Source organism: Epinephelus lanceolatus, chromosome 3 (genome assembly GCF_041903045.1).
Source record: "Epinephelus lanceolatus isolate andai-2023 chromosome 3, ASM4190304v1, whole genome shotgun sequence".
NCBI classification, from domain to species: domain Eukaryota; kingdom Metazoa; phylum Chordata; class Actinopteri; order Perciformes; family Serranidae; genus Epinephelus; species Epinephelus lanceolatus.
The window spans coordinates 48,205,708-48,230,564 of NC_135736.1; the positions used below are offsets into that span (position 1 = coordinate 48,205,708).

Below are 24,857 nucleotides of genomic sequence, written 5' to 3' on the forward strand. Positions count from 1 at the left end.
AAATACTCTTGGTTATTTGCGAATAATGTAGGCATATGAAATTAATCTCAAAGCGGATTATGGATAAGTGAATATCATTCTTTAATTCGGCATACATATTATATACATGGCGTGACTTTAATTGATTAAAATTCCAACTTAAATTGGTTCACATATCTCGCCACATGCATCTTTTTTTTGAGACCATGCCAAATGAAGGCTAGTCAAATAAACTTTATTTAATCTAACTTGTTAAACTCAATGTACTTCCTTTGGCCAAATAAAATAGCAAATGTGTGCAAAAACTCTGCTTAATTTAAAGTTCAAACTCAAATTTTAGGAAATAGTCAAATCGTGCAAATAAGCTTCCTGCAATATTTGCATTTCTGTTTTCTAGTTTCCTTTCTTACCTAATATCTAGCTATAAAAATACATAATACGCCGAGCACAAAGGGACCGAAACAAGAACTGTGAACCAAATAAAAAAAGTTTACATTTTAATAAACTAAGATCATGCACTGTGTGTTGCATGTATGCCAAATACAGAATTGATGTCTATTTTATTCAAATTAACCACTCTTTATTTAGAAGCACCACACGTCAACTGCATGGAGTTGACAGGGCGGTGTGAACGAAGTCGAAAGTTTAAATTTTGATAACTAAAGTCACGCAGTGTATGTTATAAGTATGCCGAATTATAGAGTGACACCTACTAAATTATAGATTATTTTTTGATGTATTTTTTAATCACAAATAATTTGTAAATAAGACATTTTAAATGGAAGAAATTCAGGATGCAATAAGGGGGACGTGTTCAGGCATGCTTTCAATAACATCGCCACACCTCTACTGCGCATGCTCCCTCCACATCCCGGAAGTTTTGAATCCCGTAGCTGAGAGTTGTGAGTGGTGTCTGTTCTCTATGGTTGGATTTAAGAGTTGGGAGACAAAAACTATCCAGTTTACCTCCACAGCAGGTAGGCAGCAGTACAGGTGTACCACTGCAGCGCATTACGTGGCTCAGACGGAGCATCTGAATGAAACATTAAGTCAGAGAAGCTCTTTGATTCCTGATTTAATTCTTCTAGTAACTTTCAGAATCCTCTGAACTAAGTGGTAAAGGCTTGTTTTAATGTGTGTTTACTTCCTCCAGTGAACCGGGGTGAAGCTCTCTCCTCTCCCGCCCGTTGAGCAGATGTCCGGTTTCGACCTCGTCCCGGTGGACGGCGGGGATCCCGTCCACCTGCCGCCCGGGGAGACGGTGCTGGGCAGGGGGCCGTTACTGGGAGTGAGTCCTCCTGTGGCGTTGTTTCAGTTTACTTTACTCTTATACCAGCATTACTAATAACAGTGCACATTAACAAGCATTGCTGTGGTGGGATGTAACTATTTACTCAAGTACTAAGTGCAACTATGGGGTACTTGAGTATTTTATTTATATGGTATTTGATGCAGAACAACCCCTGCTCCACCCAGCTTGGTCCTGGCAAGGTGCTGGAACCATCAATAAGTCCAGACTGGTAGAAAGGATTTCTCCACACTTACATTTATTTTTATGGCATTTAAAACTTTACCCCACTGAACCTCAGATGCAGGGGTGTTTGTAGGATTTGAGGACACTGGGGGCTTAGCCCGGACCTCTGAAGGGGGGTCCTTGGGGCTCCTCCCTGTGAATTTTTTTTTATTGAACACGCTTTATGTTGATGCTTTTTTCTTTTATGTGGCACCTTAGGGGTCGTTCACATGTCGTGTTTTAAACTGCCTGGAAAACTGGAGGTCGGGCTTTGGGTGCTACTCTTGTGCCAGCTTCCAGGGGCACGGAGGCAGGTTGTGTCTGAGGTTGGTAAGCGACCATCACTAGCACCGTATCACAGCTTATTTACCAGAAATCCTGAGTGCAGAGCTGATCTTCTTCCAGGTGTTGTTTTGTATGTGTGTATTAGGCCAAACATATTGTCTGTGGGACAGATGTAAAGCTCTGACAGCTCTGCACTAACATGATCAACTTCCCTTCCATATTTATCACACACTGATATTTACATTAGAAGGGAAAGATATCCGTCGGCTGTGATTGGTTGTTCCTTGTCACATGACATGCAGTGAGCACTGCTGCGTTCCAAAAGTTGAACTCAAGGCGCAGCCGTAGCGCCCTGAATAAAAGGCGCTCTGCGTCTTTGTTGTCTTATCATTTTTAACTTTACTTATTTTTTAAAACTTTTTTTTTTTTAAATTATGATTTATGATGTTAAAAATATTAGTAATTGTTAGTAATAAGTATTGAATAGAGACAGAATACTTTACAACTGGGAAAGTAGTTGGAAAAATAGTTAAATATATGTATTCATGTTAAAGCAGCTCTTACCTTTCTTACATTTCACATTTCACAGCACTTAGAAAAAATTTGAACATCCACAACTCCACCTCCCTCCATTATGTCCTCATTACGTCTATGATAGACGGAGGCGTTGGCAAGGTAACGTCAGATACACGGAAGAGGAGAGCAAATTTAACATTACAACCAAGACAGTCAAATGCAACCCAGGAGTTTTAAAACTCAACCGGAGTCAGTGATGACTGATGAGTTTTATAATATAATGTAAACGCTAACGTTAGATAGTACTGGTGACTGGCAACAAACAAGACAGAAGGCTAACCGTAAGCAACTGGATGCTGTGTTGTCAAATATAACGTTATAGCCTATGTTACATTAGAGGCAAACTGAAAACTAAAAATTCAGTCCAAATGCAATGATTGGTCGGAGTTTTCTTACAACCATATGAGGATGGTATAATTATGAGTTTTTATTTCTGGTGGAATTCACTTACATTTTAGTGTGCCATCATCTCATTAATAGCATTTTAACCTAAACAAAGAAAAGCGTAAAATTTCCAGAAAGGTAAGTGTTGCTTTAAGAGTGGTGGAATGTAACTAAGTATATTATTTTTAATAATTATTTTATAATTATATATATTTTTAATTGAGTTCTATCAAAGTCCAAACAGACAGTTTAATCAAACTCATAGGACTCAATAGCCGTACCTTTCCAGGCCTTCTGTGAGACACACTTACAGCAGGAGGTAACATGAAAGTGGAAGTGAGTTACAGTACAGAGGCCAAAATGGACCAGTAGAGTAAATGTAAATACAGGTATAAGCATAGAAAAACAAATTAAAAAAAAAAAAAAACTGAGCTCATTATATAGAACCAGAACGTTGGATAAGAAAATTCACCTCAAACAAATGAAGATCATACAGGTGTGATACACACCATCCACTTTTCACATCTTTCAAAAGCTTATCTTGTTGCAGTCTGATAGGAAAGTAATCCTTTCCATCTTAAAGATATCATATATAATATCTGTTCAGTCATCAGCTGTAGGTTTGCTGGTTTTAGTCTCTCTCTAATAATGGCTTTCTTGCTGCACTCAGGATCCCAAATAGATATCTCTCATGAGAGGTAACACAGTCCAGAGGCAGGGTGCCCAAATATAGCGTTGCTAGTTTTAATGAAATGTCCACCTGGAATACTTTTTGCAAAACTGTGTGAACCTGCTGCCAGAGAGGAATTAATGATCGGCAAGACCAGATATGTGATAATGATTGGCACCAGAGAACCCACATTGTCCCATTCCTCCTCTGTCATACCTACGCTCCCTTCCTATTCGGCCTGTTCATCAAGAATATTTTTATTCAGTTTTAACAGGATTACACAAAACATGCTCACAGCAGGTATCAGACTTAAAGCATATGTATGATGGGGAGCAAAGCTTGAAGTCAAACCCTCCCCATACCATAACCCCTAATAGCAGCGAGAGGAGGAGGGATGTCTTTGTAAAGGCAGGCTCAGAATGATGGGGTACTTTATGCATTCACACTGGCGCTATTTGGTCCGCTTTAAATGAACCCCAGTCCACTTCCACGGAAAGTTCAGTTCGTTTGGAGTGGCGTGAACGCTCATTCGAACTCTGGTGCGGACCAAAGGAGCGAACCCTGGTCCACTTGAAAACTGGGGGTCTCGATTCACTTGCATGTGAACCCTGGTGCAGTTTGCTTACAGTGGGAAATGCAAACGTCCTATCCAGCGAACCAAAGAGAGGAAGTGACGTAGAGCGCAGTGCATTTTGGGAAGACAAAAACAGTCAACAGCGTGAACTAGGAGAAGCCGAGGTAAAAAAGAAAAAGTTGAATAAAGTCTGGTGGGCAGACGTGGAGTAGTGAGGAGGTGCAGGCGCTTATTGATATGTGGTCAGAGGACAACAAATCGCTGAAGGGGATGGATTTCCATTTTCGGTCCTGGCCAATCAATGAAGCAGGTTTTCTTCTTCCTCATGCTTTTTTTCTTCCTGGTCAGTGGTCATTTTGGGCAATACCGCCCCCAAAACGAGCAGCTGTTGTAACTGCGTGACATTGTTCGGACGGTTTGGTCCGCTTCAAAAAATGCAGAGTGAACGTGAACCGGACTATCCTGGTGTGAATGCGCCCACTGGCAGAAAGCACCAAGAACAAGAAACAAACACAAAATCTCAGTTTAACTGGCAACTCTGAAAGTACTTCAGTGAAGGGGCCCCAAACCTGTTGGAATTTTTTATTTGAGTCACTACTTGAGTGGCAAATCTTTTCAAGATTAAGGCAGGACACAGTGTCCTTCAGCCACTGGGTGTGGGTGGGCGGGGCAGCATCCCTCCATCTGATTAAAACAGCCTGTCTGGCCAGCACAGAGGCAAAAGACAGTGTACAGCGTTGGGTCGGAGTCAGGTGTACATGTTCCTCTGCGGTGGTGCCAAAGAGGGCGACCAGGGGGTCGGGCTGCAGGTCAAAGTTAAGGATAGAGGACAAGGATTGAAAAACATCCTTCCAGTATTTTTTAAGGCTTGGACACGTCCAGTACATGTGAATAAGCGAAGCCTCACCACCTGAACATTTGTCACAGCCAGGGTTCACATCTGGGTAAATGTGTGAGAGTCTAACTTTAGACCAGTGGACTCTGTGTATTCTGGCCCAGGCCTAACGACACCACTGCTTTTTACTTCACTACATTAATCTGACAGCTTCAGTTACTTTACAAATTAAGTTGTTTTTTTTTCACACAAAACGTTTGAAGAGTTTATAAAATATGATGTTCTGTTATAAATGAAACTACTCAACAATTTCTACATGCACAGCTGCAATGATTAGTTGATTGAAAGCTAATGTGAAACTATTTTGATGGTTGAAGTCATTTTTCATGTGAAAACATTTCAAGTTTCCAGCTTCACAATTTTTTTCCTATGAATGAGGTTAATTGTTTTTTCCTGACACAAATTGATCAATAAAACTGTGCACTGATAAGTATCAGTCAGGATCATATGAATGCGAGTGCTGAGCTGCAGGTCTTCCTCTGAACCACTGGAGGACTCTGTCACACCGATAACACGCAGGCAGCTGGACTCATGGTTCAGGATGTGTCATTTCTGATGCAGCACACTGTCGTTTATGCAGCACTGATTTTAAGTGATGAGTTTCGGAGGCAGCCCTGCTTCTGAAAAAAATCGCCTGATTTTCTTTTTCCTGGTACCACAAGCAAGATGTGTGACAGAATAAAGTCAGATAAGTTAATCACCGTACCAAAAGGTGAGCAGGGAGCTTTAATGTGTCCAGCAAACATCATGCATGTGTTAATTTTAATAGAAATACAAGTGGAATTTCTGTCCTGATGGTGACAAAGGAGGAAAAGTCAGGGTGTTGGTGACTCCTCAGCATAGTGCTCTGTGGACTGTGACTGTTCACAGTGAATTCCAAGAGAATCTGTCCTGCAGTTGGTCAGATGGTGATGTGTATGTATCTGCTTTGTACCTCCATTTTGAACCTTTTCTCCTGTTTTCCTTCACGTCATCTCAGATCACTGATAAGAGAGTGTCCAGACTTCACGGGCTGCTGGAGAACCTGGACGGACAGCTGCGTCTCAAACCGGTATGTCCTCTCACTGAAGGCTTAAAACATCCACACCAGTGGTTTGCCATGTTGACCATTAGCTTACTGGTGAACCTTTTCATATGTCTACCATCAGTTATTAAAGCTGGAGTCTCTAACTTTTTTTAAGTTATGGAATTCAAATGTTATTATTTAATGTTGTCTGTGTGGCTCTGAGCTGCAGCGTGCTGCTTTTGTGGCTGACTGTGTGCAGTGAAGTCTGAACAAACGACAGTCACTGTGATGCTGCAACAATCAAAGTCAACTCATGTCACTTTAGTGTGTTCAGTGTGTATCTGGTTGATCCACCAGATAAATCATACGTAGGTCCATGTAGAATCTGCGCCTGCAGAACAGATTTTAGAGACCTGTCCAGGTGTGCCTCTCCTCTCACCTTACTGGGGATTGGCTGCAGCCTTGTTGTGAGAGGATAAGTGGGTAAAACTAGCTGATGGATGGAAGGTGTCTGGTGATTGTACAGTATTGGCATCAAGAGAAATCTTGCGTTTCAGGAGCAATGGCTGTCAAAGGTTGCTGAAAGGTCTCCATTTAGTAGCTGTAGTCATATACAGTCGTAACAAATACATTCAATACTCTGATCTTTATCCGTCCTGAGGGAGGTGGAGTCACTGGAGTCAGACGGAGGTCTATTAATAACATAAATCACACCGTCTTATTGAATTATCATTTGCTTTATTGACTTGAAGGGATGTTAATGCATCAGCACGTTTCAAATCGTCATCTCAGACAAATAATTAACACCTCACAGTCACAACACTTCTTTTAATCGTGTGTTGGAATCAATCACATCAATGAATTCAGTCTCTTGACATCGCAGCTACAGATATTCTTCAGAGAGCAGCCCGCAGCTGTGAGGCCACATCGATGCTTTAACCGTCACACCTGCATCATAAAACAGAGAAAATGCAAATGCTGTCAATTTTTTCTTTTTCATCGTTTCCTTTTTAGTGGCAGTTTTTTCGCTGCTGGGCTGTGAGCGTAAAGGAAAATCATCCACAGATTTCAGATGATTGTTCCAGGTGAAGAATCAGGTCGCTGTGACCTGTTAAACTGAGGGGTACAGAGAGAGTGCACTCTGACAGAAGCTCCCTACACACTGTGCAGTTATGGTGATTTTGCAGGTTTATTGTGTGTCACACTGTGGGATGGGTCTAATAATAAATCTCAGCTGCTGCTTGTGTCAGATTGCACAAGGCTGTGCTGAGATGTAAATAAATTATACATGCATGTGGAAGCTCTAAATCTTCTAGCGATTAAAATTCTTTTTCCGGAGTGTTTTCCTACAGAAATGGAATATTATATAATAAGAGTGTTGCATATAATCACCTGAAATCAGTGTTAATTTTGACAGCTACTTTATATTTAGTCTGAGTCTTGAGATAAAAATGTTTCTTAGTTTTAGTCACATTTTAGTCTGTTAGTCAATATATTTTGTATATGCTTTTTTATATCTTTAAATTAATCCAGTGAGGCTGATTCATGGATCATAAATCAGACTCAAGGTGACAGGTTGTATAAAATAATGTGTGTGTCATGTCTCCAGCAGTGTGTGACAGGTTTAAGGGCTGATCTACGAGCACACACTTACTGATCATCATCTGAAAAGCTCAACATCTCTCTATTTATGCTCTCAACAAATAACTAATGTGAGCCAACTAGGATTTGTCCCCAGGTTCATTTTAAACTCTGACTTATCCATGTGACTGTTAAGAAGCAGAAACATAACTTGTTTCTTCATGTGCAACATGTTAGTCTGGAGGTTTAAACTGGTGTCCTCTCACAGAGTTGGTGATTCAAACTAAACTTTCATCTCTGTCAGAGAAAACTGATCTGAGTTCAGACTGTTTACTTACAGCACAGCTACACTCACAGATAACTGAGCCTCCTACCTGCCTGTCAAACACCATCAACCCACAAACCTTCTCCAGTCCGGACTGAGTGGAGTCCTGCGGGGTGAAGCTGTGAAGGCTGCGAGCGGAGCTAGCTGCTAACTGCTAACAGCCACCGCTGCAACTAACAAACTCCACAAATCCATTCAGCAGCTCCACCATCCACAGTCAGACACACATGGCTGATTATTTACTGCTGAATTACAGCTCACAACTCGCACCAACCCAAACATCCTGGTGCAGACTATTTACTGGAGTTTACCAGCCTGATGCTCATCAGGCATCTGAAGATCATTACAAGCACGGCCGCTCTCGGCTTTCAGTGTCTGATAGTCCACCACTAACATTTTTTCTCACGTCTCATCTCGTCAGCAAAAATGAAACATAGAGTTTGTCTTGGTTTTTATTATCAAGATCTACTTTTAGCTTGTCAGCATCTCATTTTCACATGGAAAAGAGTTGTTGACGAATTATTTCCATCGTAGTTTTTGTCAATGAAATCAACACTGCCTGAAAATAAGGATTGTTGTGTTTTTGTTATCTTAGAATGAGCCGTTTATATCTACACAGGGAGCAGGTCCTCGTCTACGGAGATTGCCATATTGCACTGCCATGTTTCTACAGTAGCCCAGAACAGACAAACCAAACACTGGCTCTAGAGAGGGACATTTGCATTTTTATGTTTTTGCATCGTTAGAGGCCCATCTTTGAAGACCAACATCAGAAAACACTGATTCGTAACATGAAACTGCTTTATTCAGTGTTTTACTGGGTAAATCAGCTGCTCTGTTTGTTTTTGAGAGGAGGAGACCTCTGAGGATAACTCAGCTGCTGAACAATGAACACTGAAGGAATTCTAACCAGGAGAAGTTTCAGCTGGCTGCAGTCTGCAGTCCTCACCGCTAGACGCCACTAAATCTCACACACTGGACCTTAAAGATGTCTTTTAAAAGCAAACAGAGATTGAATGATGAACAGCCCGTCTGTATCGAAGTGAAAATTGAAGAACAGGATATAAAAGAATGACTGAATTAGTTTCTGCGTGCTGAAACTGCACAAATAGGACTAAAGAAGCTGTGTGATTCAGTGACAAACCTGCTGGAGTTCATCAGTTCATCCTCTTGTCGTTTTGATCTTTAGACCCACCTGAACCCGTGCTTTGTTCAGTCGTCCCTGACCGACGAGCCTCAGCCTCTGCAGAGAGATACCTGGTACCCTCTTCATCATGGAGACTTGTTCTCTCTGCTGCCGGGCCGCTTCATCTACAAAGTGGTGGCCATGGGTGAAGAGGACCGCACTCCCAGGTACTTACACGTCAGACAAAGTGCTCCCCGCCATGTCGAGATTAAGTTATGAATCTCATTTGCTGCGATTTCCCGCCGACATCTTTGTGTATAATGAAATCAAGACGTAAGAGGCTGCGCTCCACTGTTTAATTACAGTCTTATCTTTCATCTTGGTGGAGCAGACTGCGTGGGGTTTAATGGGATCTGGTTTAAGTGTTATCTGGTGTCTCAATTGAAAGCCAACATTAGGGACATGGTTGATTCATGTAGTCTTTGGGCTGCGGTAATCTTTCATCTATGAGTTAGCGTCCCGTCTATTGTCCTGCTGCCGGCTCTCTGTTTGAAGTTCAGATCAAACAGACGGGAAATGGACACTCGAGAACATGTTGCCACCATTCAGACCAGACAAAGCTCATGTAAAATTCATACACAAGTTCAGCTTGTATCAGAGCAGCAGCATTAAGGTTCTTTTTCTAAAAAAGTCTCTCTCTGTCATTCAGGGGTTTTAAAAGTGAACTGCAGCCTCGGTTGTTCAGGCTGAATGTCACTTTTCAATCTTTTTTTCTTCCTGTAGAAACAGTCAGATGTTTGAAGAAGAAAAAGAAGAACTGCCAGTTTCTCCAAAGCCAGATGCAGAACAACCTCTTCCTCCTCCTTCTCCTCCTCCTTCTCCTCCTCCTGTTGGACAGACTCCACCTCATGAGGAGCCGACACCAGCAGCTCCGTCGGACCAGGAGGACGCCGACGACACAAGTTCAAACAAGGTCTGTTTAACTCACAGAGCAAAATCTTTATGAGCGGAGAAGCAGCGGAGCAGGAAGTTGTGTCACGTCGATCTCTTTCAAGGTAGCTCCCGTTGACAAGACGTTTTTATCATTTAGATATGTGGACGTTACAAACCACGAGATGATCCACACCTGCATCTCTGCTAACTTGGATTCTTTTGCCTTTGAAGGTTCAGTGTGTAACTCTATGTTGAGTGTCATTTCCAGGTCGTCAGATACTGACGCTTTGGGTTAGTAGTCGCACCGAACCACCAAATAAAAGCATCGTGATGAGACTCAACGATCAGCTGTCTTTCAAGCAGAGTGTAAGGGTTGAGTGATTCATCGACATAATCAATGTCATTAATGTCATAGTTAGTTAGTTGTCACATCACAGTAAAGTAAACTGCACCTGAGACAAGCATGAATTCTTATGGAGAACAAGCTGCAGCTAAAAACCTCGCTGCCAACGTGAAAATGGCTTCTCACAGGAGTGCAACTGCAGCGCACAGACGCTTGAAGTCAAAGCATCCCGCAGCACTGTCTTAAAACAGCAGGTCAGGTAAATTTTCTGCACCGCTGCTGACATGACATCATGCGTCATCTAACAATGTTATTCGGCCATTTTATATTTTCTGTTTATGTTAACAGGCATGCAAACCAAACTGCTGCAACTCTGAGAGACGCTCAAAATAACTAACTGCTATCTTATAACCTTCACGTGTGGCGTCGGCACGTTTTTACATCACAGCTTGCTCTGCTAAGTTTTAGCGAGAAAACGACCACGTCAAAACCGTACTGAAGACATACGTAATGATTTCAGTACGAGAATATAAAGTGAGAACGTGTAGGGGCGGGATATGTAAATGGTGATTGTTTTCAGCTGCCACATTTATCAACGTCGTTCATTCCTACGCTGTGATCGTTACATGAATCACACACAAACCCTAACGGTAGATGATTTCTGCACTGGTTTGTACGTTAGATTAATACATGAGGGCCAATGAGAGCGGGAGTGTGTGAATATGAAAGATTATTTGTGTCCAGCAGTGACACAGACTCTGAGTTCGGACCATGAGGTTGATGAAATACATGGATAAACTGTGACGTTAACAGAATCTTTCCCGCTGTTACCAACAAAGATTGGCGCACAAAGCCTTCAGATATCAGCTTCTCATCATTAGCTGATTATATCAAATCTTAATGACTCCACCAATGATCATCGACGAGGAAAGAAGCTCTGCTGGTTCTGTCATGAGATGTCTTCACGTCACTTTCAGGAGTCACATTCTGTCAGTTAAACTTTCCTTCATATCAGATCAGTAATTTAAGTTGATCAGCGTCACAGTTTTCAGCAGCTCTGATGATAAACCCACCGGACATTATTGAGAACTGCTCTCTGTTTTCATGAAGGGAGACTCTGCACAACCAAAAGAAGGAGACGACGACAACGACAACGACCAGAGAGATGTCACTCCGCCTGTAACCAAGAAAAGAGTTTTACCTGCGTGGATGATGGCAGCTGCAGCAGCTGCACAGAGTCTGTCCTCCTCCCCCAGTCTCAAAGGTACCGTGCTCATGATTCATGGGTTTATTGTGTTTTATTTTCATGTGTCCGTCCACACTGGCAAACTTAAACCTGAACTGTCCAGATCTGTGAATGGATCTGTCGTTACATCACAATACATGTACCGGTTCCTCAAGGTCCTAAAAAATTCTTAAAAGTTCCCCTTTTTTAAATTCCTCAATGTCTGAAGTCATCTTTCCCACCAGACAAGAAAACATGAACATTTGGGTTTTGTATTTAGTGGGAAATGTTGGACAAATGACTCTGCAGTCATCACAGGTATTTATCAGCTCCAGCTCTGATCAGCAGTGACGGAAACATGACACCCAGCAACGACATGCCGCCACATATTCAATCCGCCTCCATCCAAGCAGTGTTAGAACATCGTTCCGTGTCTGGTGGAGGAATGTTTTCAGCTGATGTTGTCCAGGTGCTGCTGACGGGACGCCACTAACACACTGCAGGCATTTGTTGACCTTAAATAGCAGCTGAACCCGACACACAGTGTGAGAGTGTTAAGCAGGCGGACTGCTGTGATAATGGATGAAGGGACGTCAACAAGAGAATAAGTAAAAGTGTAACACAGCGGTTATCCTTTCTCTGTGCATCAGGATGTTCTCTGATAATTATAGGAGATAAAAGAAGCCTTCGTGTGTGTGTGTGTGTGTGTGTGTGTGTGTGTGTGTGTGTGTGTGTGTGTGTCACTGTGTTTCCCCTGAGTGCTGCCGTTTGAGTGTCTGCTGCTGTAATATTTACTGTGAAGGAAAGCAGACGGCTCTGCTCTGCTGGATGGACCCTCTGTAACTTCATCACTGCCTCCATTACTGCGTCCATCCACTCTGCTGCCCTTAAACAGCTGAAGCAAACTGGGCAGAGTGGGCTGATGGAAAAGTTCCAGTTCCCTAAAGAGAAACCCGTAAAGCTCTCGCTGTCGTTCAGAAACATCACTCTGCTTTTATTCAGTGAGACTTTTTCACTGACGTGTTTATATCATGGCTTTGACTGTAGTCAACTACAGGTTTGAGGTAGTTGTACGCATCTTAAGTATTTTACAGTTTTACTGAACGACATTTATCTGACAGCTGTAGTTACTTTGCAGATTTGTAAAAAGTCTGATAAAACAAATATAAATTTGTCAGGGATGCACCGACTGTGAAATTCTGGGAAGATACCAATGTTTAAAATAAGAATTTGACCGATAGTTGATACCAATGTTTTTTGAATAGGATAGAATATATTGTAGAAAAAACTTACAAAACAGAGACAAATGAGAAATCATAAACAGAGTTACAATGAGAAATATAAATTCACATTTCATGTCTGAAAGGAGAGGGAAGCAACAGGCTTGTCTAGTCTTACTAATCCATCACTAAGCAGACTATTACATAAATACTCTCTCCTCACGATCAATCAACCACACATCTACACCACTGCACTTCTTAATACCTGACAACCAATTTTACCCCGTGTATAAGACAAATACGAAAATATGAACTAAGAATACTGACAACAGTCTCACTCTGAGTGTGCATGAAATCATTTCTGTAATTTATGAAGATACTGTCTGTACCTGTTTTTAAACTGTCATTATTTTTGTTTTTATTTATTTATTCCCCCTTTTGTGCAAAGGAAATCTACTTTACAAAAAAACTGAACTGTTTTAAAGTCATTCACCACACTGCATTTGAATGAGCACAAATTCAATCATACACATTTTTATAACGTTCTTTCACGTGAAGAAAATAATGTAACTGTTGATTAAAATAAAAAAAGCAACCGCTTCAAAAGTCTTTTCACTATATAAAATAAATCATAACTCCCTCTCTAATTTACGATGGGGTATTAGGGCCATATTGAAGAAAAAAAAATCGGAGATTTCGAGAATAAAGTCGTAACATTTCGAGAAAAAACTCGTAATATATGTGTGTTTCAAGGCACTGCACCTGAGACAAAGAGCAGCTGCCACAAGCAGGTTCATCCTCTAACCCGTTCTGCTTGTTGTTGGTTATTTCCTTAAAAATTCCGACTTTATTCTTGTAATATTACGTCCTTTTCGCAGTTACGACTTTGTTCTCGTAATATTACGAGTTTTTTCTTGTAATATTACGAGAATAAAGTCCTAATATTACGACTTTATTCTCAAAATCTCAGAATTTTTTTTCCTTCATTGTGGCCCTAATACTCAGTCGTAGTTTTATATTTCTGTGAAAACATCATAAAAATGTTTCCTTCAAACAGCTGTTTTTATTCAAGTTTCTCACCAAAAACTACATTTTACAAGATTACCTTGAACACATCATGAAGATGTTATAATTTACCTTACTCATTTTTACTGAAGAGATATTGAACGCATCATAATGTAACTCAAAGCAGCCTCTGTGAGCTCTCAGTTTGTAACTTTATCAGGGAAACATTACGGTGCGTCCTCTGACGTGTCTATAGTGAGTTTATTGCGTCCTTTCATCCCGACGGCGTCCTGGTGAAGATTTCTGCACATCCCCAACACATTTTCTGTTGTCCCCAGGACGACGAGACGCCATTGGTGTTGAGTTCTGCTTTTTAGTCTGCCCAAAAATGATGTGACACAACAGACAAATATCAGTCACTGCCATCAGTCATCACTGATACCAATGTTCAGCCAATAAGTCAGTACATCCCCAAAATGAGTGTATCAGAATTTAGTTTCCTCTTACTCTCTCCCATTAATCATTTGACGACCCCTCAGATTTATCTTATGGCCCTTTGGAGGGGCCCAACCCCCATGTTGGGAACCACTGGTCTAAACTAACTGTATATATAAGAGTTCAAACTGGCTCCACCTGCAGCAGCTTCAACAGTAACAGGCTGCTCTCACACTGATGCATCAGTATTAACTCTCTGACAGTGTCTCACAGTATCACAGATCAGTCACAGGAGACATTTTAACACTTGAAATAATTTTGCTGGTGATAATTCTGTACTTCTAATGCAGGACTTTGACATGTAATGGAGTATATTTACTTTGTTGTACTGGTACTGTCACTGAGTAAAAAAATCTAAATACTTCCCCCTCCTGCAAGTTGTATTAAATGAAATATTAAGCAGCTGTCAGATTAAAAACCCAACAGTTCTGAGAATTGAACATTTAAATTTCGAATCATGCAAACAATGCAAACTATTATTAATTTTTAACAGATTTTGCACAATGAAACTTGACACTTTTAAGCCTCCGCACTCCGGCATTATGTTTATGGGTTGTCCGTCCATTTGTACGTCCCAAAGGTCAAGGTCACTGTGACCTTGCATCTGTCTTGTTCTCCTGAACATGATACCTCAAGAACACCTTAAGGGAATTTCTTTGAATGCGACACAAACGACCACTTGGACCAAAGAATTAACTTACAAGTATTTTGTGGTTGAAGGTCAGTGTGACCTCACAAAACATGGTTTTGGCCATAACTCAAGAATTCCTATGCTAATTATGACAAAACTTCACACAAATGTCTCACAGGATAAAAACACCTTCCTGTCCATTACTCAGCGTCATATCTCAGGAACAGAAGGGGAGGCATTTGGTCAGATACTGAATTGGTGACTCTAATCTTGAAACTGTGCTGATTGTATAGATCTTCTGTGTGTGAAGCATCCATGTTTTCACTGACATGGATGGAGACTGTCAGAGACACTGGACTGGTGGGCGGAGTCATACAACCACAGGGCGGTAATTGTAGTTTAGTATCTGTCGGGCTCTAGTTGCTGTATGATCCTCTGAAAATGATGCTTCTCTCTGTTGTAGTTCAGACAGCTGCGAAGAGAAGTAGAGGAGCTGCAGCGTCGACCAGCACTAAAGGAGCGGCAGCCAAAAAGGCCACGCCCACCAAGACCTCCTCATCTGAGGGGGCAGAGCTCAGTGAGGAGGAGATGCCGAAGAAGAGGAGAAGGAAGATCAGTGATGATGAAGAAGAAGAAGAAGCAGCTCAGTCTAAAACAGTTGAGTGCAGTTGTTAGCGAGTAGTCGGTGGCTCTTAACACAGGTCTTTCTATAATAATCATTTTTGGTCCAAATAAGGCCTTCTGTCCATCCAACCTGTAAAATCACACTTTCACTAAGTGTCCACAAAATGTCTCTATGTCGTCTTTACAGACTAATGAACCCCTTTGTGTCTCTGTTGTTGACTCTCAGGACGTTCCTTCACAGCGGCCCTCCGTCCAGCGGCAGAGGGAATCCAAGAGGCCTGAGGTGAGCGACGAGTCTGACGGCTTCACCGTGGACGTGGACGAGGAGGGAACAGGAGGGGAGACAGCTACAGCTGACCTTAACACCACGAGAAATGGACGACAGCAGACTAAACAAGCACAGTCCGTCAGCAGCTCTGCGTCTAAACCTCAACTCAGAACGCCGTGTCCATACGGGAAGGACTGCTACAGGTACGTCTACCTGTGCACAAACACATCAGCTGAGCTTCTTCAGAGATAAAAAAAAAAGAAAAAAGTTAAAGGGTGAATTTATTTCGTGTCCTGCCAGGGGGCTTTCTCTTTGATGTGGCTCGGTTTCCAACACAGATGAGATAAAGTGCACTTGAGCTGATAAACATGAAGCGAGCCAAAACTGAATCAGGTCCAAAAGCTTCTCAAAGCAGCCGCCTCGTGTCTCTGCCTTTAGCCGCAAGAGATGTTCCTTCTTGAATTTAAGATAAGGGATTATGTCAAAGCCAATAAAGCTGAACATGAATGTTATAAGATTTTCTTTCAAACCTAAATCACAAAGTAGGGCTGCAGCAGAGAAGAGCAGCCACACTGATTTATCTCCCAAACTGGTGGGGATCGTCTCTGTGGGCTGAGAGTGAACACTTAGAAACTTTAGAGCCTCATTTACAGGAGTTGTGTTTAAAGTCAAGCGAATTTTTGAAACGTTGCAAAAAAGAAATGTGAATTAGGGACGTTTCCATTAGCTGGTTTGGAGTGAATAAACTTGGCTACACAAAGTTGGAGGAATAGGTTTCCCTTTACACATGGCTGCAATCCTCCAGTAAACAGAGAAGAAGTCATGGCTGTGAACAGGAAACCTTTCCCTGGACATATATCCATCTGCGAGAGAAAAGTTTCATTTGTTCTTTCATGTAATATAGTCCAAGACTGGTGAGGTGGACCTCTCTGGTGGTGGTGAGCATGTGCACACCCGAGCAATCTTCAGATGCGGATGAGCGCTCACACAGAGTCACGGCTGCAAGGCTCTCCATTCCGAACAGACTTCGGCTTACTGGCATGTTTCCTCGCCTTTTCCTGTGTGCATGAATGTCCAACCAATAAGTCTGTGCTTCTACACCAGCGCTGACACTGAAAGCAGACTTTACCCCGACTGCGGACTTTGCTCTGTGTTAATTGATAACACGTTTGCATGTTTAGTGCAATCCTAAATATTCCTCAACCAGTTCCACCTGTTGTTCACCAAGTGTTGGACACGTTAAGGCCAAAACACAGTGGTGGCAAATGGCACTCGTCGAAAAATACGCCCCTATCATTTTCAGTGTACAACCCCACACCAATTGTGGCTAGATGCGTGGTGGTGGCTCCTGGAAGTGCAGCCCCGCAGCACTTCACGCCACTGTCCTATTTCTGCACTTGCTTTCTGCTTGTACATACCAGCTCCCGTAGCAGCTTTTTCTCTGCTCCTACAACAGCTTGACTCCTCTCCTCACCATTGATACAAAGAGAACTCTAAGCTCTCCCAAGCTAAATAACCCCCAGTCCCGAAATTATGAAGATCATGGCCAAAAAGATATTGCCTGGCGATTCGTAGAAGAGATCAACTCTTCAGGTGAGAAATCAACTTTTATTAAAGGTGTCCTCACATGATTTGAGGTACAGATCTTCTAATTAGTAGTTACTTTGTGTGATTGTCTGTTAACGGGCTGCAGCGTGACGTGTCCAGTGTGTGCTAGGGGCGGCACTTGATGCATGTCACATAACACCGCGCCATGACAGTGTAGAGTCTGCCAACTTTCTGTTGCTGCTGTCTCCAGAGCCGCTCTCCTCTTGGTGCCAGCAAAGGGTTAGTCCAACATCTGCCCGGTTAGCACGAGCTAACACAGCAGCAGCAGCAGCAGCTAACATCCAACAGTGAACTGTTAAACAGTGCCAGCAAACTTATACCAACACCGAAACGGCGCGACTCTGTCGTTACTCCGTTAGGTAGCGTTAGCCGTGTGATGCTAACAGTTGGCCCTGTCACTGTGCGTGCGGTAGGGGTATAATCACTAGTTTCATCACAATACAATATTATATCGGTTCTTTTGATAGCAGTAGGATATTTGCTGATATCACAAAGTCCTCCATGATACAGTTATGATTCGATGCAATTCAGGAGCCTGCGATCGATATGAGACGATATTGTGTGCTTACGAAACACAGCCAGTTACAGAAAAAGCTGCCACTCCTTTCTCTTTCGCTCTTGGACATAAGAGATAAAAACAGCACTTAAAACTTATAAGGAATTGTAACCCGTTAAGTGCAGTAAAGGTTACATTAATTTGACAGCACCAACACACATTAAACAGCACTCTTTCTCTCTGGAGGAAGTGCTTTCATTGTAACCCTAACCATCATCTTCTTCCTTAAACTTTAGGGCTATCTGGCTTTAAGCCCTGAAGGCAAACTTCTCCCAGTAGCCATAAAACTTAACAAACACTTTTCATTTCACTAAAACATTACACTATAAAACACTCTTGAGTCAATGAGTAGCGTGTCCTGAGCGTTCCTGAGCACAACGTTTTAGCAGGAATACACACTTGTGCCCAGGCGTGCTACTCGTCTGTGCGTGAGTCTGTTTTTAATCATAAATCATTAAGTTTTAGTTAAAGTGCATTTGCATACGACGGATGCTCTGATTATTTGCTTGATTGATTTTATGCCTTCACTGCATCTTTAAAAGAACAGCCAGCCCCAGTCTGGCTCCTGTGGACCTCCACTGTTGGCTCCTTTCAATGAAATGTACACACTGTAACGAGGGCGCAGCGGCGTGTTTCTGAAGATCCCTCACCTCCTTCTTTGTTTTTCCAGGAAGAACCCGCTCCATTTCCAGGAGTGCAGTCACCCCGGTGACACTGACTATGAGGAGGAGGAGGAGGAGCAGGAGGAGACCAAGGAGGCAGACCGACCCGAGTGCCCCTACGGCACTGACTGCTACAGGTCAGACATCACAGCGCAGTCACATGAAAGGGAGCGATGGGAAACCTGGTGGCCTTATGAAGCAAACACTAATGGCAGACATGACATGATGTTAAGATGCTCTGTATTAGTGCAGCTATGTTGGTATCAGAGGATATGTTTTACCTGTCAGGACGTCCAACACAAAGACACACACACACACACAACACAGGTGGTTGAATAAGACTTTGCATTAAAGCAGTAATTAGTGGGAGTGTCCCTGTAGCTGAGGGACGAAAGCACCAACCCTGTCACCTCTCTGCTGTCTGTAAGAAAGGCTTAAAAATACCCAAAAAACATGCGTCTGTCTTTCATGTTGTTTTTATTTACTGACTGAAAAACAGTAATCAATATTGTCACAGTGCTTCTTTACCTGCGTCACTGTGTCGGACTGAAAGTGACATTAATCTTTGTTTATTGACATAATTTGACTGTAACTTTAACTTTTTGTTCCCTCACAGGAAAAACCCTCTTCACAGGAAAGAATACAAACACACAAAGAAACCAGGTAGGATGTTTAAGCTTCTTGTTTTCTGTTTGACGATATCTTAATGTTGACTCTAATGAACAGTGAGATCTGTAAAAGAACACAGTAAACAGAGTCGGTATGAAATGCATTTTTAAAAAATTGCTTTTTAAACAAAGAAATGACTCTGTTCTCGACAAATACAATAATTTTAATGAAATGTATTTAATTACTGTCAGGGGATCAAAGCCTCATTAAAACGCAGGAAAAAGTCATTAACTTGGGTCCATTATGCAAATTAAATAAAGCCTTTTAAAATGGCTTAGTTATTTAACATATTATTTTTTCATAATTTAATGACAGGCTCATTTTTCTTGTAATTTCTTTAGTTTTCAGTGTTAGCATTATGAAGGAAAATACATTTTGTTTCATCATCTGCTATACAAATTGTAATAACCAAACATTATAGAGTCATAGTGCAGTCATTTGTCAGACCTTCACTTCAGGACATGAATACACCACCAGATGGATTAATAAAGGGCCATAAAGGGCAAGATTTGGTATTTTCCAGCCTGGACTCTACTTTCCGATGTTTTTGTGTCTAATCGACGCCGTACCTACGACGTAGCCTGACGTGCACCTTCCCAGAAATCTAACTATACGTTGCGGCGACGCAGAGCTCCTGTCTGTCTTTGTAAGCTGAAACCACGGTAACGGTAATAGCTTACAACAACATTAATGAAATTAATAATATTATAGTTATAGTTCTGGCTACTGTGGTACAATATGTTGAAAGTATATATTAATATCTGGCAGTATACATGTGTGACAATAGTCATATGTGTATAATAACAGTAGAAGTATGACTAATGACTAATGATGGCAGCAGCAGCAGGAGGCATCTGGCAGGACCACGGCAGCAGCACAACCACACACGTCACGCTGTCCAGGCACCGCTGTGATATGAGTTAATCTGAGAGACAGTGGAGCACAAAGGCTCCGGAGAAGAAGCCGAGTTAGTGACATCCATATTTACATAATACATCTATGGGTACCAGAGTATCAGGTGTAAACAGTGGAACAACTGAAGTAACTTTGAGAAAATAAAATGCAGTGTGTCCTGTGTTGCTGGTAGTTGCTCAGCTCCGAGGAAAACAGAAAGTGATCCAGTTGTCTTTGCAACTTTGGTGCCAACAATAAAACCACTTGGAAACGCTAGGAGGGGAAAAAAGTTGTCTGGAAAATGGTTGTAATCTAAGTTGTAATCACAAACAGTATTTGGAAGATTTACAGGGCTGTTTGGTCCTTAAAACGCAGCGTCACATAAAATGTTGGAAAAGCAAAACTAAAAGGAATTTCCTCTTCTGAAAGGGTTTAGCAACAGAAACACACACACACACACACACACACACACACACCACCTGTCACCAGAGCTGCTCAGGATCTATAAACCCATTGAGGCCCATTGATTTTTTTTTTCGTTAGTAGGTCGTGTAATTTAATCTTGCAGCCCTTCAGGACATCAGCCCCCCTGCTGGAGTGGAAATGACCTTCTGACCCATCCACACACACACACACGCACACACACACACACACACACCCTCCAACATTTAATAAGAAACCTCTCCACACAGATGAGAAACGTGTTTTTCCTCAGCAGCAGCAGCAGTTTGATGCCTCGGCTGACATTTAGTTTAAACGCTCAATTTACACTCAGGTCGCTCGACTCCCTCAACAGTCGTCTCCTGATTTAAGACGCTGTGACGCATTTCCACCGCGACCACACTGACAGGAAGAAGAAAGACGGAGAAATAATGGCTCTGTTTATTTTTTTCCACACTGATGGCTCTGAAAACACTGCTGTTGTTTAACCTGTGAGGGGCCGAAAGAAAAATTTATTTGTTTGATCGGCATCAAAACACACATAAAGACCGACAGTCACGCATGTGTCAGATTTCTGTGCAGATATTTTTCATGTCGGTGGCCCAGTGAGGACACTGGTATCTTTGGATGGCACACCAAAGCCAAAAGCCATTACTGAATCTCCGGAATTCGCTCATGAGTATTTTTCAAACTGCAGTATTTTTAATAGTAACAGTAATAACCTATTTTTACTTCTCACCAGGAGATGAACCAATACTTGTCAACACTTTCTTCCTCACAAAACAAAGCAGCTACCAAAACCATAAATATACTGTATCTTCAGAATTCTAATGTGAACTTTGTGTCACATCCACCTTTATTTTTATTTTAATTTACCTTACATTTGTTTTACTTTTGTTATCCTTTTCTGTTTGGTACTGTCTTTAGTTTTTCAGTGCTCCATCTGGATCTGTTCAGATGTGTCTCTGCTCTCAGTGTATCTTGAGAATTAAAGTTCATAAAAAGATAAATAGCCCAGAGACTGTATATAAAGATGGACGACATGTCAGCTCCCCAGAAGTGAAGCTGAAACATCTCCCCCTGGTGGCTGGCTGCACTATAGATCATAAACTCCACCCCCTCCTTGTAAGTGGATGGAACATGAGCCAAACTAAACACTCAAAGTGCACATCAAATAAATTTTTCCCAAAGATGGTCTCTGTCATTTAAAGTACTTTTTATGACACTGCTGTTTGTACAAGTGTTCGTTTTTCTGGTAAGTTTGGTTTTAATTGGTTATTAAATGCTATAAAATGGGGATTTTACAATTTGATTGACAGCTGTGTGAGCCAGTCAGTTCGCGATTGGTCGGACGGGTGTATGGGATGGAAACGTGATACAGCAGAGATCACTACTGCACAGACTCTGGCTCCAAATGATGTCACCAGAGCAAGATGGCAGCGGCTGTATCCGAGATATTTTCACATCGTCCATCTTTACATACAGTCTATGATCTAGACTATTGGCGGCTCGGTTAACATTTTGAGTTGCACAACAATCCTGCTTTAATGTGTTATGTGTCTGTACTGTTAGGCGATTCACTGGTTTTCAATTAACCTGGTTGTCCTTAAATATACAGCTCAATTTGAAGTACATTGATTTTAAGGAACAAAATATTCACTGGGAAGAAGCCTTCTCAAGTCTAGGAGAGACTCGTGGGCCACGTCAGTTGTTCCCTCGCCAACATTTAGCCTAAGTTTGCAGCGTTATTTAGCACGCTTCCTCTCAAGCTGTGCCGACAATGTTGGTACGGACGTAGCCTCAGGTTTTCTAGTTTCACAAGATACCACTAACTTTGCACTAGCTTAAAGATGAGTGCCCATGTCCCCCCTTGGTGGAGCCACTGGTGCTGTAGGTCATAAGGAAATGTGCTTAGAAACCAGTCAATCAAAGACAGCTGATTTCAAAATGCACTCAACATGAAACAAAACTCTCCACGGTGCTCATGTAGCACTTCAAGCCTTTTTGTATTGTCTCCCTCTGTGGCTCACTCTGCATTATAACTTCATGTTCACACTGCTGACACTTTTACAGCTCGCACTACACGAACCGCCCCCAAAAAGACGCCTGCTGATGATGAAGATGAAGACGAGGACTTTGGGGACGACGACAGCTTCATTAATGATGACAGCGAGGATTTGGGCGATGACTCAGACTACGTCCCTCCTGGCTCAGACGACAGCGGTAAGGAGGACATCAAAGGACTACAGAAGGAAGCGAAGGCCTTTGTGAAGAGGAGGAAGTAGATACAGACCTCCTTTCTCTTCTTCTTTTTGTTGTCTGTTTTAAAGCTGCACCAAACAGAGACAAACTAGTTTTAATTAGCCTACATCAGCTGCAGCAGCTGAGGCCTTGGCACATTCCTGTGCAGGTGGAAAGAGTCCAAACACATGGAGGATGTTGTTTGGATCAGATTTCATTGAACCCTGCCGGGCTGCTTATCATACTACAATCATGTTTTCATACTCAGTGTCCAGTGGACAGTCTTTACAGGTCCAAACTGACCGGAAGCTGTCCACAGAAGCGAAGCAATGTACTGCTGTGGACGGGGGCAGCAGCAAAAGGTATTTTAGCCACCAAAAAAAAATCGCTATCATTTTAAATGTGTGCTATAGTGAGAATGTTTTCACAACTTAAGCTTGGTGTCAGACAGCCTTCGACAAACCAGTCATTTTACCTTGCAGAATACAAGAGCTGTTGCCTCAGATGGTAAGTTTGTTTGTGTGATTGTCTGACTTTAATGTTTAAAAGGGTTAGTTTGGATTCACCAAAATCACACAAAAATAAGAATGATCCAATCGAGGAGGTGGTGGACGAGCAGCTCCCGTGTTCAGTGGGTTAAAATTACTGGTTTTGTCAATGGAGCTTTGAAGGGAGCAGTTAGATGCTGAGTTCCCCATCAGAAAGGTGAAGCGGTGAAAATATTCCAATATATTGTAGTGTAGGTCCAGCAGGATTTACTACAAGCGGATTGACTGTAGAAACAGGTGACATCCTTTACATGCTAAAACTAGCCATCGGCAATTTGACCAGCTGAGTTGCAGGTGACACTGTCAGACTCAAGCCGGTCAATGTGAGTGTGAATGGTTGTCTGTCTCTATGTGTCCGCCCTGTGATAGTCTGGTGACCTGTCCAGAGTGAACCCCGCCTCTCACCCAATGTCAGCTGGGATAGGCTCCACCCCCCGCGGCCCCTAACAGGATCAGCAGTTATGGAAAACGAATGAATGAATCTCCACACTCCATCAGTACGAGCTGTTGGTGTAAAAACTACTGAACTGTCGTCGAGCTTCCCTCAGGTGTGTTCGTATTTTCAACAGAACTTTTGGAGCATTGAAAGCCGTAAATGGGAGCTTCTCAAGAGACTCTAGCTCCCAACCTTTTCAGCACCGTGGCCCTTTTTTTAAATCAACAGATCTGTGTCAGCACACGTACAATAAACCTGACCTGAGACCTGACAGTGAAACACAAGCAGCACGTTGAGCTCTCAGCTCTGTCGCCTCTCGTCCGTCTGCTTACGTCACATTCAAAGAATTCTGAGTTCATTTTCTTTGTGCTTGCAGCTGACAACGTGTAAAAGCTGTCAGGTGTCTTCGCAGGTGTCGTCATGGCAACGTTAAACACTACAGTGGACCGCAGTAACTTAGGCTGATTAGGGAAAATGTGTTTTTGTATGAGAGGCATGCCTCAGTCAGCTTGAAATGCAAATTCAGATTAAGAAATGTTCCCACGACATCAGCTGCAGCGGCTGTTTGCAGAAGGCACACAAAGGAGTTGACAAACCTGAGAACACCGACAGTGTCTCTGAACAGATCATTCTCAGTCATATTTTATAAGATTTTTTTCATTCAGATTTTGTTTCAGATGAAGCTCCACCTGTGTCTGTTCAGGATCGATTCTGCTCATGTAAATATGTGTAACTGAGGAATTCAGGAGCAGATTTGTTACAGTTGTTCCTCTGATTTGTTCTGACTGTTTTTCTTATGTTGTTTAAATACATCCAATGGAAACAAAGTCTGTCCTCTATTGTGATTTCATCTTTCTGTTGTGAAACACAAACCTGTCTCACACTCATCAAATGTTTTGACAAGCCACCCACCAAACTGAACATTTTTCAAAGCATTTTACAAAAAAACCCCCACGACATTTCAAATGTATCTCTTCATTTACCTCCTGATGAATTATATTTTCTATAAATCTAATCTCCATACATCATAATCTTTATTCGTATAAGTAAAATGTGAGCAGTTGTGTTCCCGCTTGTTTCATCATTTACATTGTGATGACACTTTTTACGAATATAAAACCTCCATGGCTCAGACACTCTGAGT

The 24,857-nt window shown here is 42.1% G+C and overlaps 1 protein-coding gene across 1 annotated transcript; it reads left to right on the forward strand.

The window, feature by feature from the left end:
- The first annotated feature begins 849 nt into the window (after window positions 1–849).
- On the forward strand, window positions 850–24,540 carry aplf (aprataxin and PNKP like factor). The gene is made up of 11 exons (XM_078166521.1): window positions 850–956; window positions 1,133–1,267; window positions 5,856–5,927; window positions 8,978–9,141; window positions 9,698–9,887; window positions 11,301–11,454; window positions 15,230–15,423; window positions 15,617–15,861; window positions 18,493–18,621; window positions 19,101–19,147; window positions 22,562–24,540. Exons 2-11 carry the CDS (start codon window positions 1,175–1,177, stop codon window positions 22,771–22,773), a joined length of 1,500 nt encoding a protein of 499 aa, XP_078022647.1. The 5' UTR covers window positions 850–956; window positions 1,133–1,174; the 3' UTR covers window positions 22,774–24,540.
- The last annotated feature ends 317 nt before the right edge of the window (window positions 24,541–24,857 follow it).

Bases quoted from the DNA above. Each gene is read 5' to 3' on its own strand.
- aplf (XM_078166521.1), top strand. From the start codon at position 1,175: ATGTCCGGTTTCGACCTCGTCCCGGTGGACGGCGGGGATCCCGTCCAC. The intron at 5,928-8,977 runs GTATGTCCTCTC...TTTGATCTTTAG, and splicing joins GACAGCTGCGTCTCAAACCG to ACCCACCTGAACCCGTGCTT. The intron at 9,142-9,697 runs GTACTTACACGT...TTCTTCCTGTAG, and splicing joins GAAGAGGACCGCACTCCCAG to AAACAGTCAGATGTTTGAAG.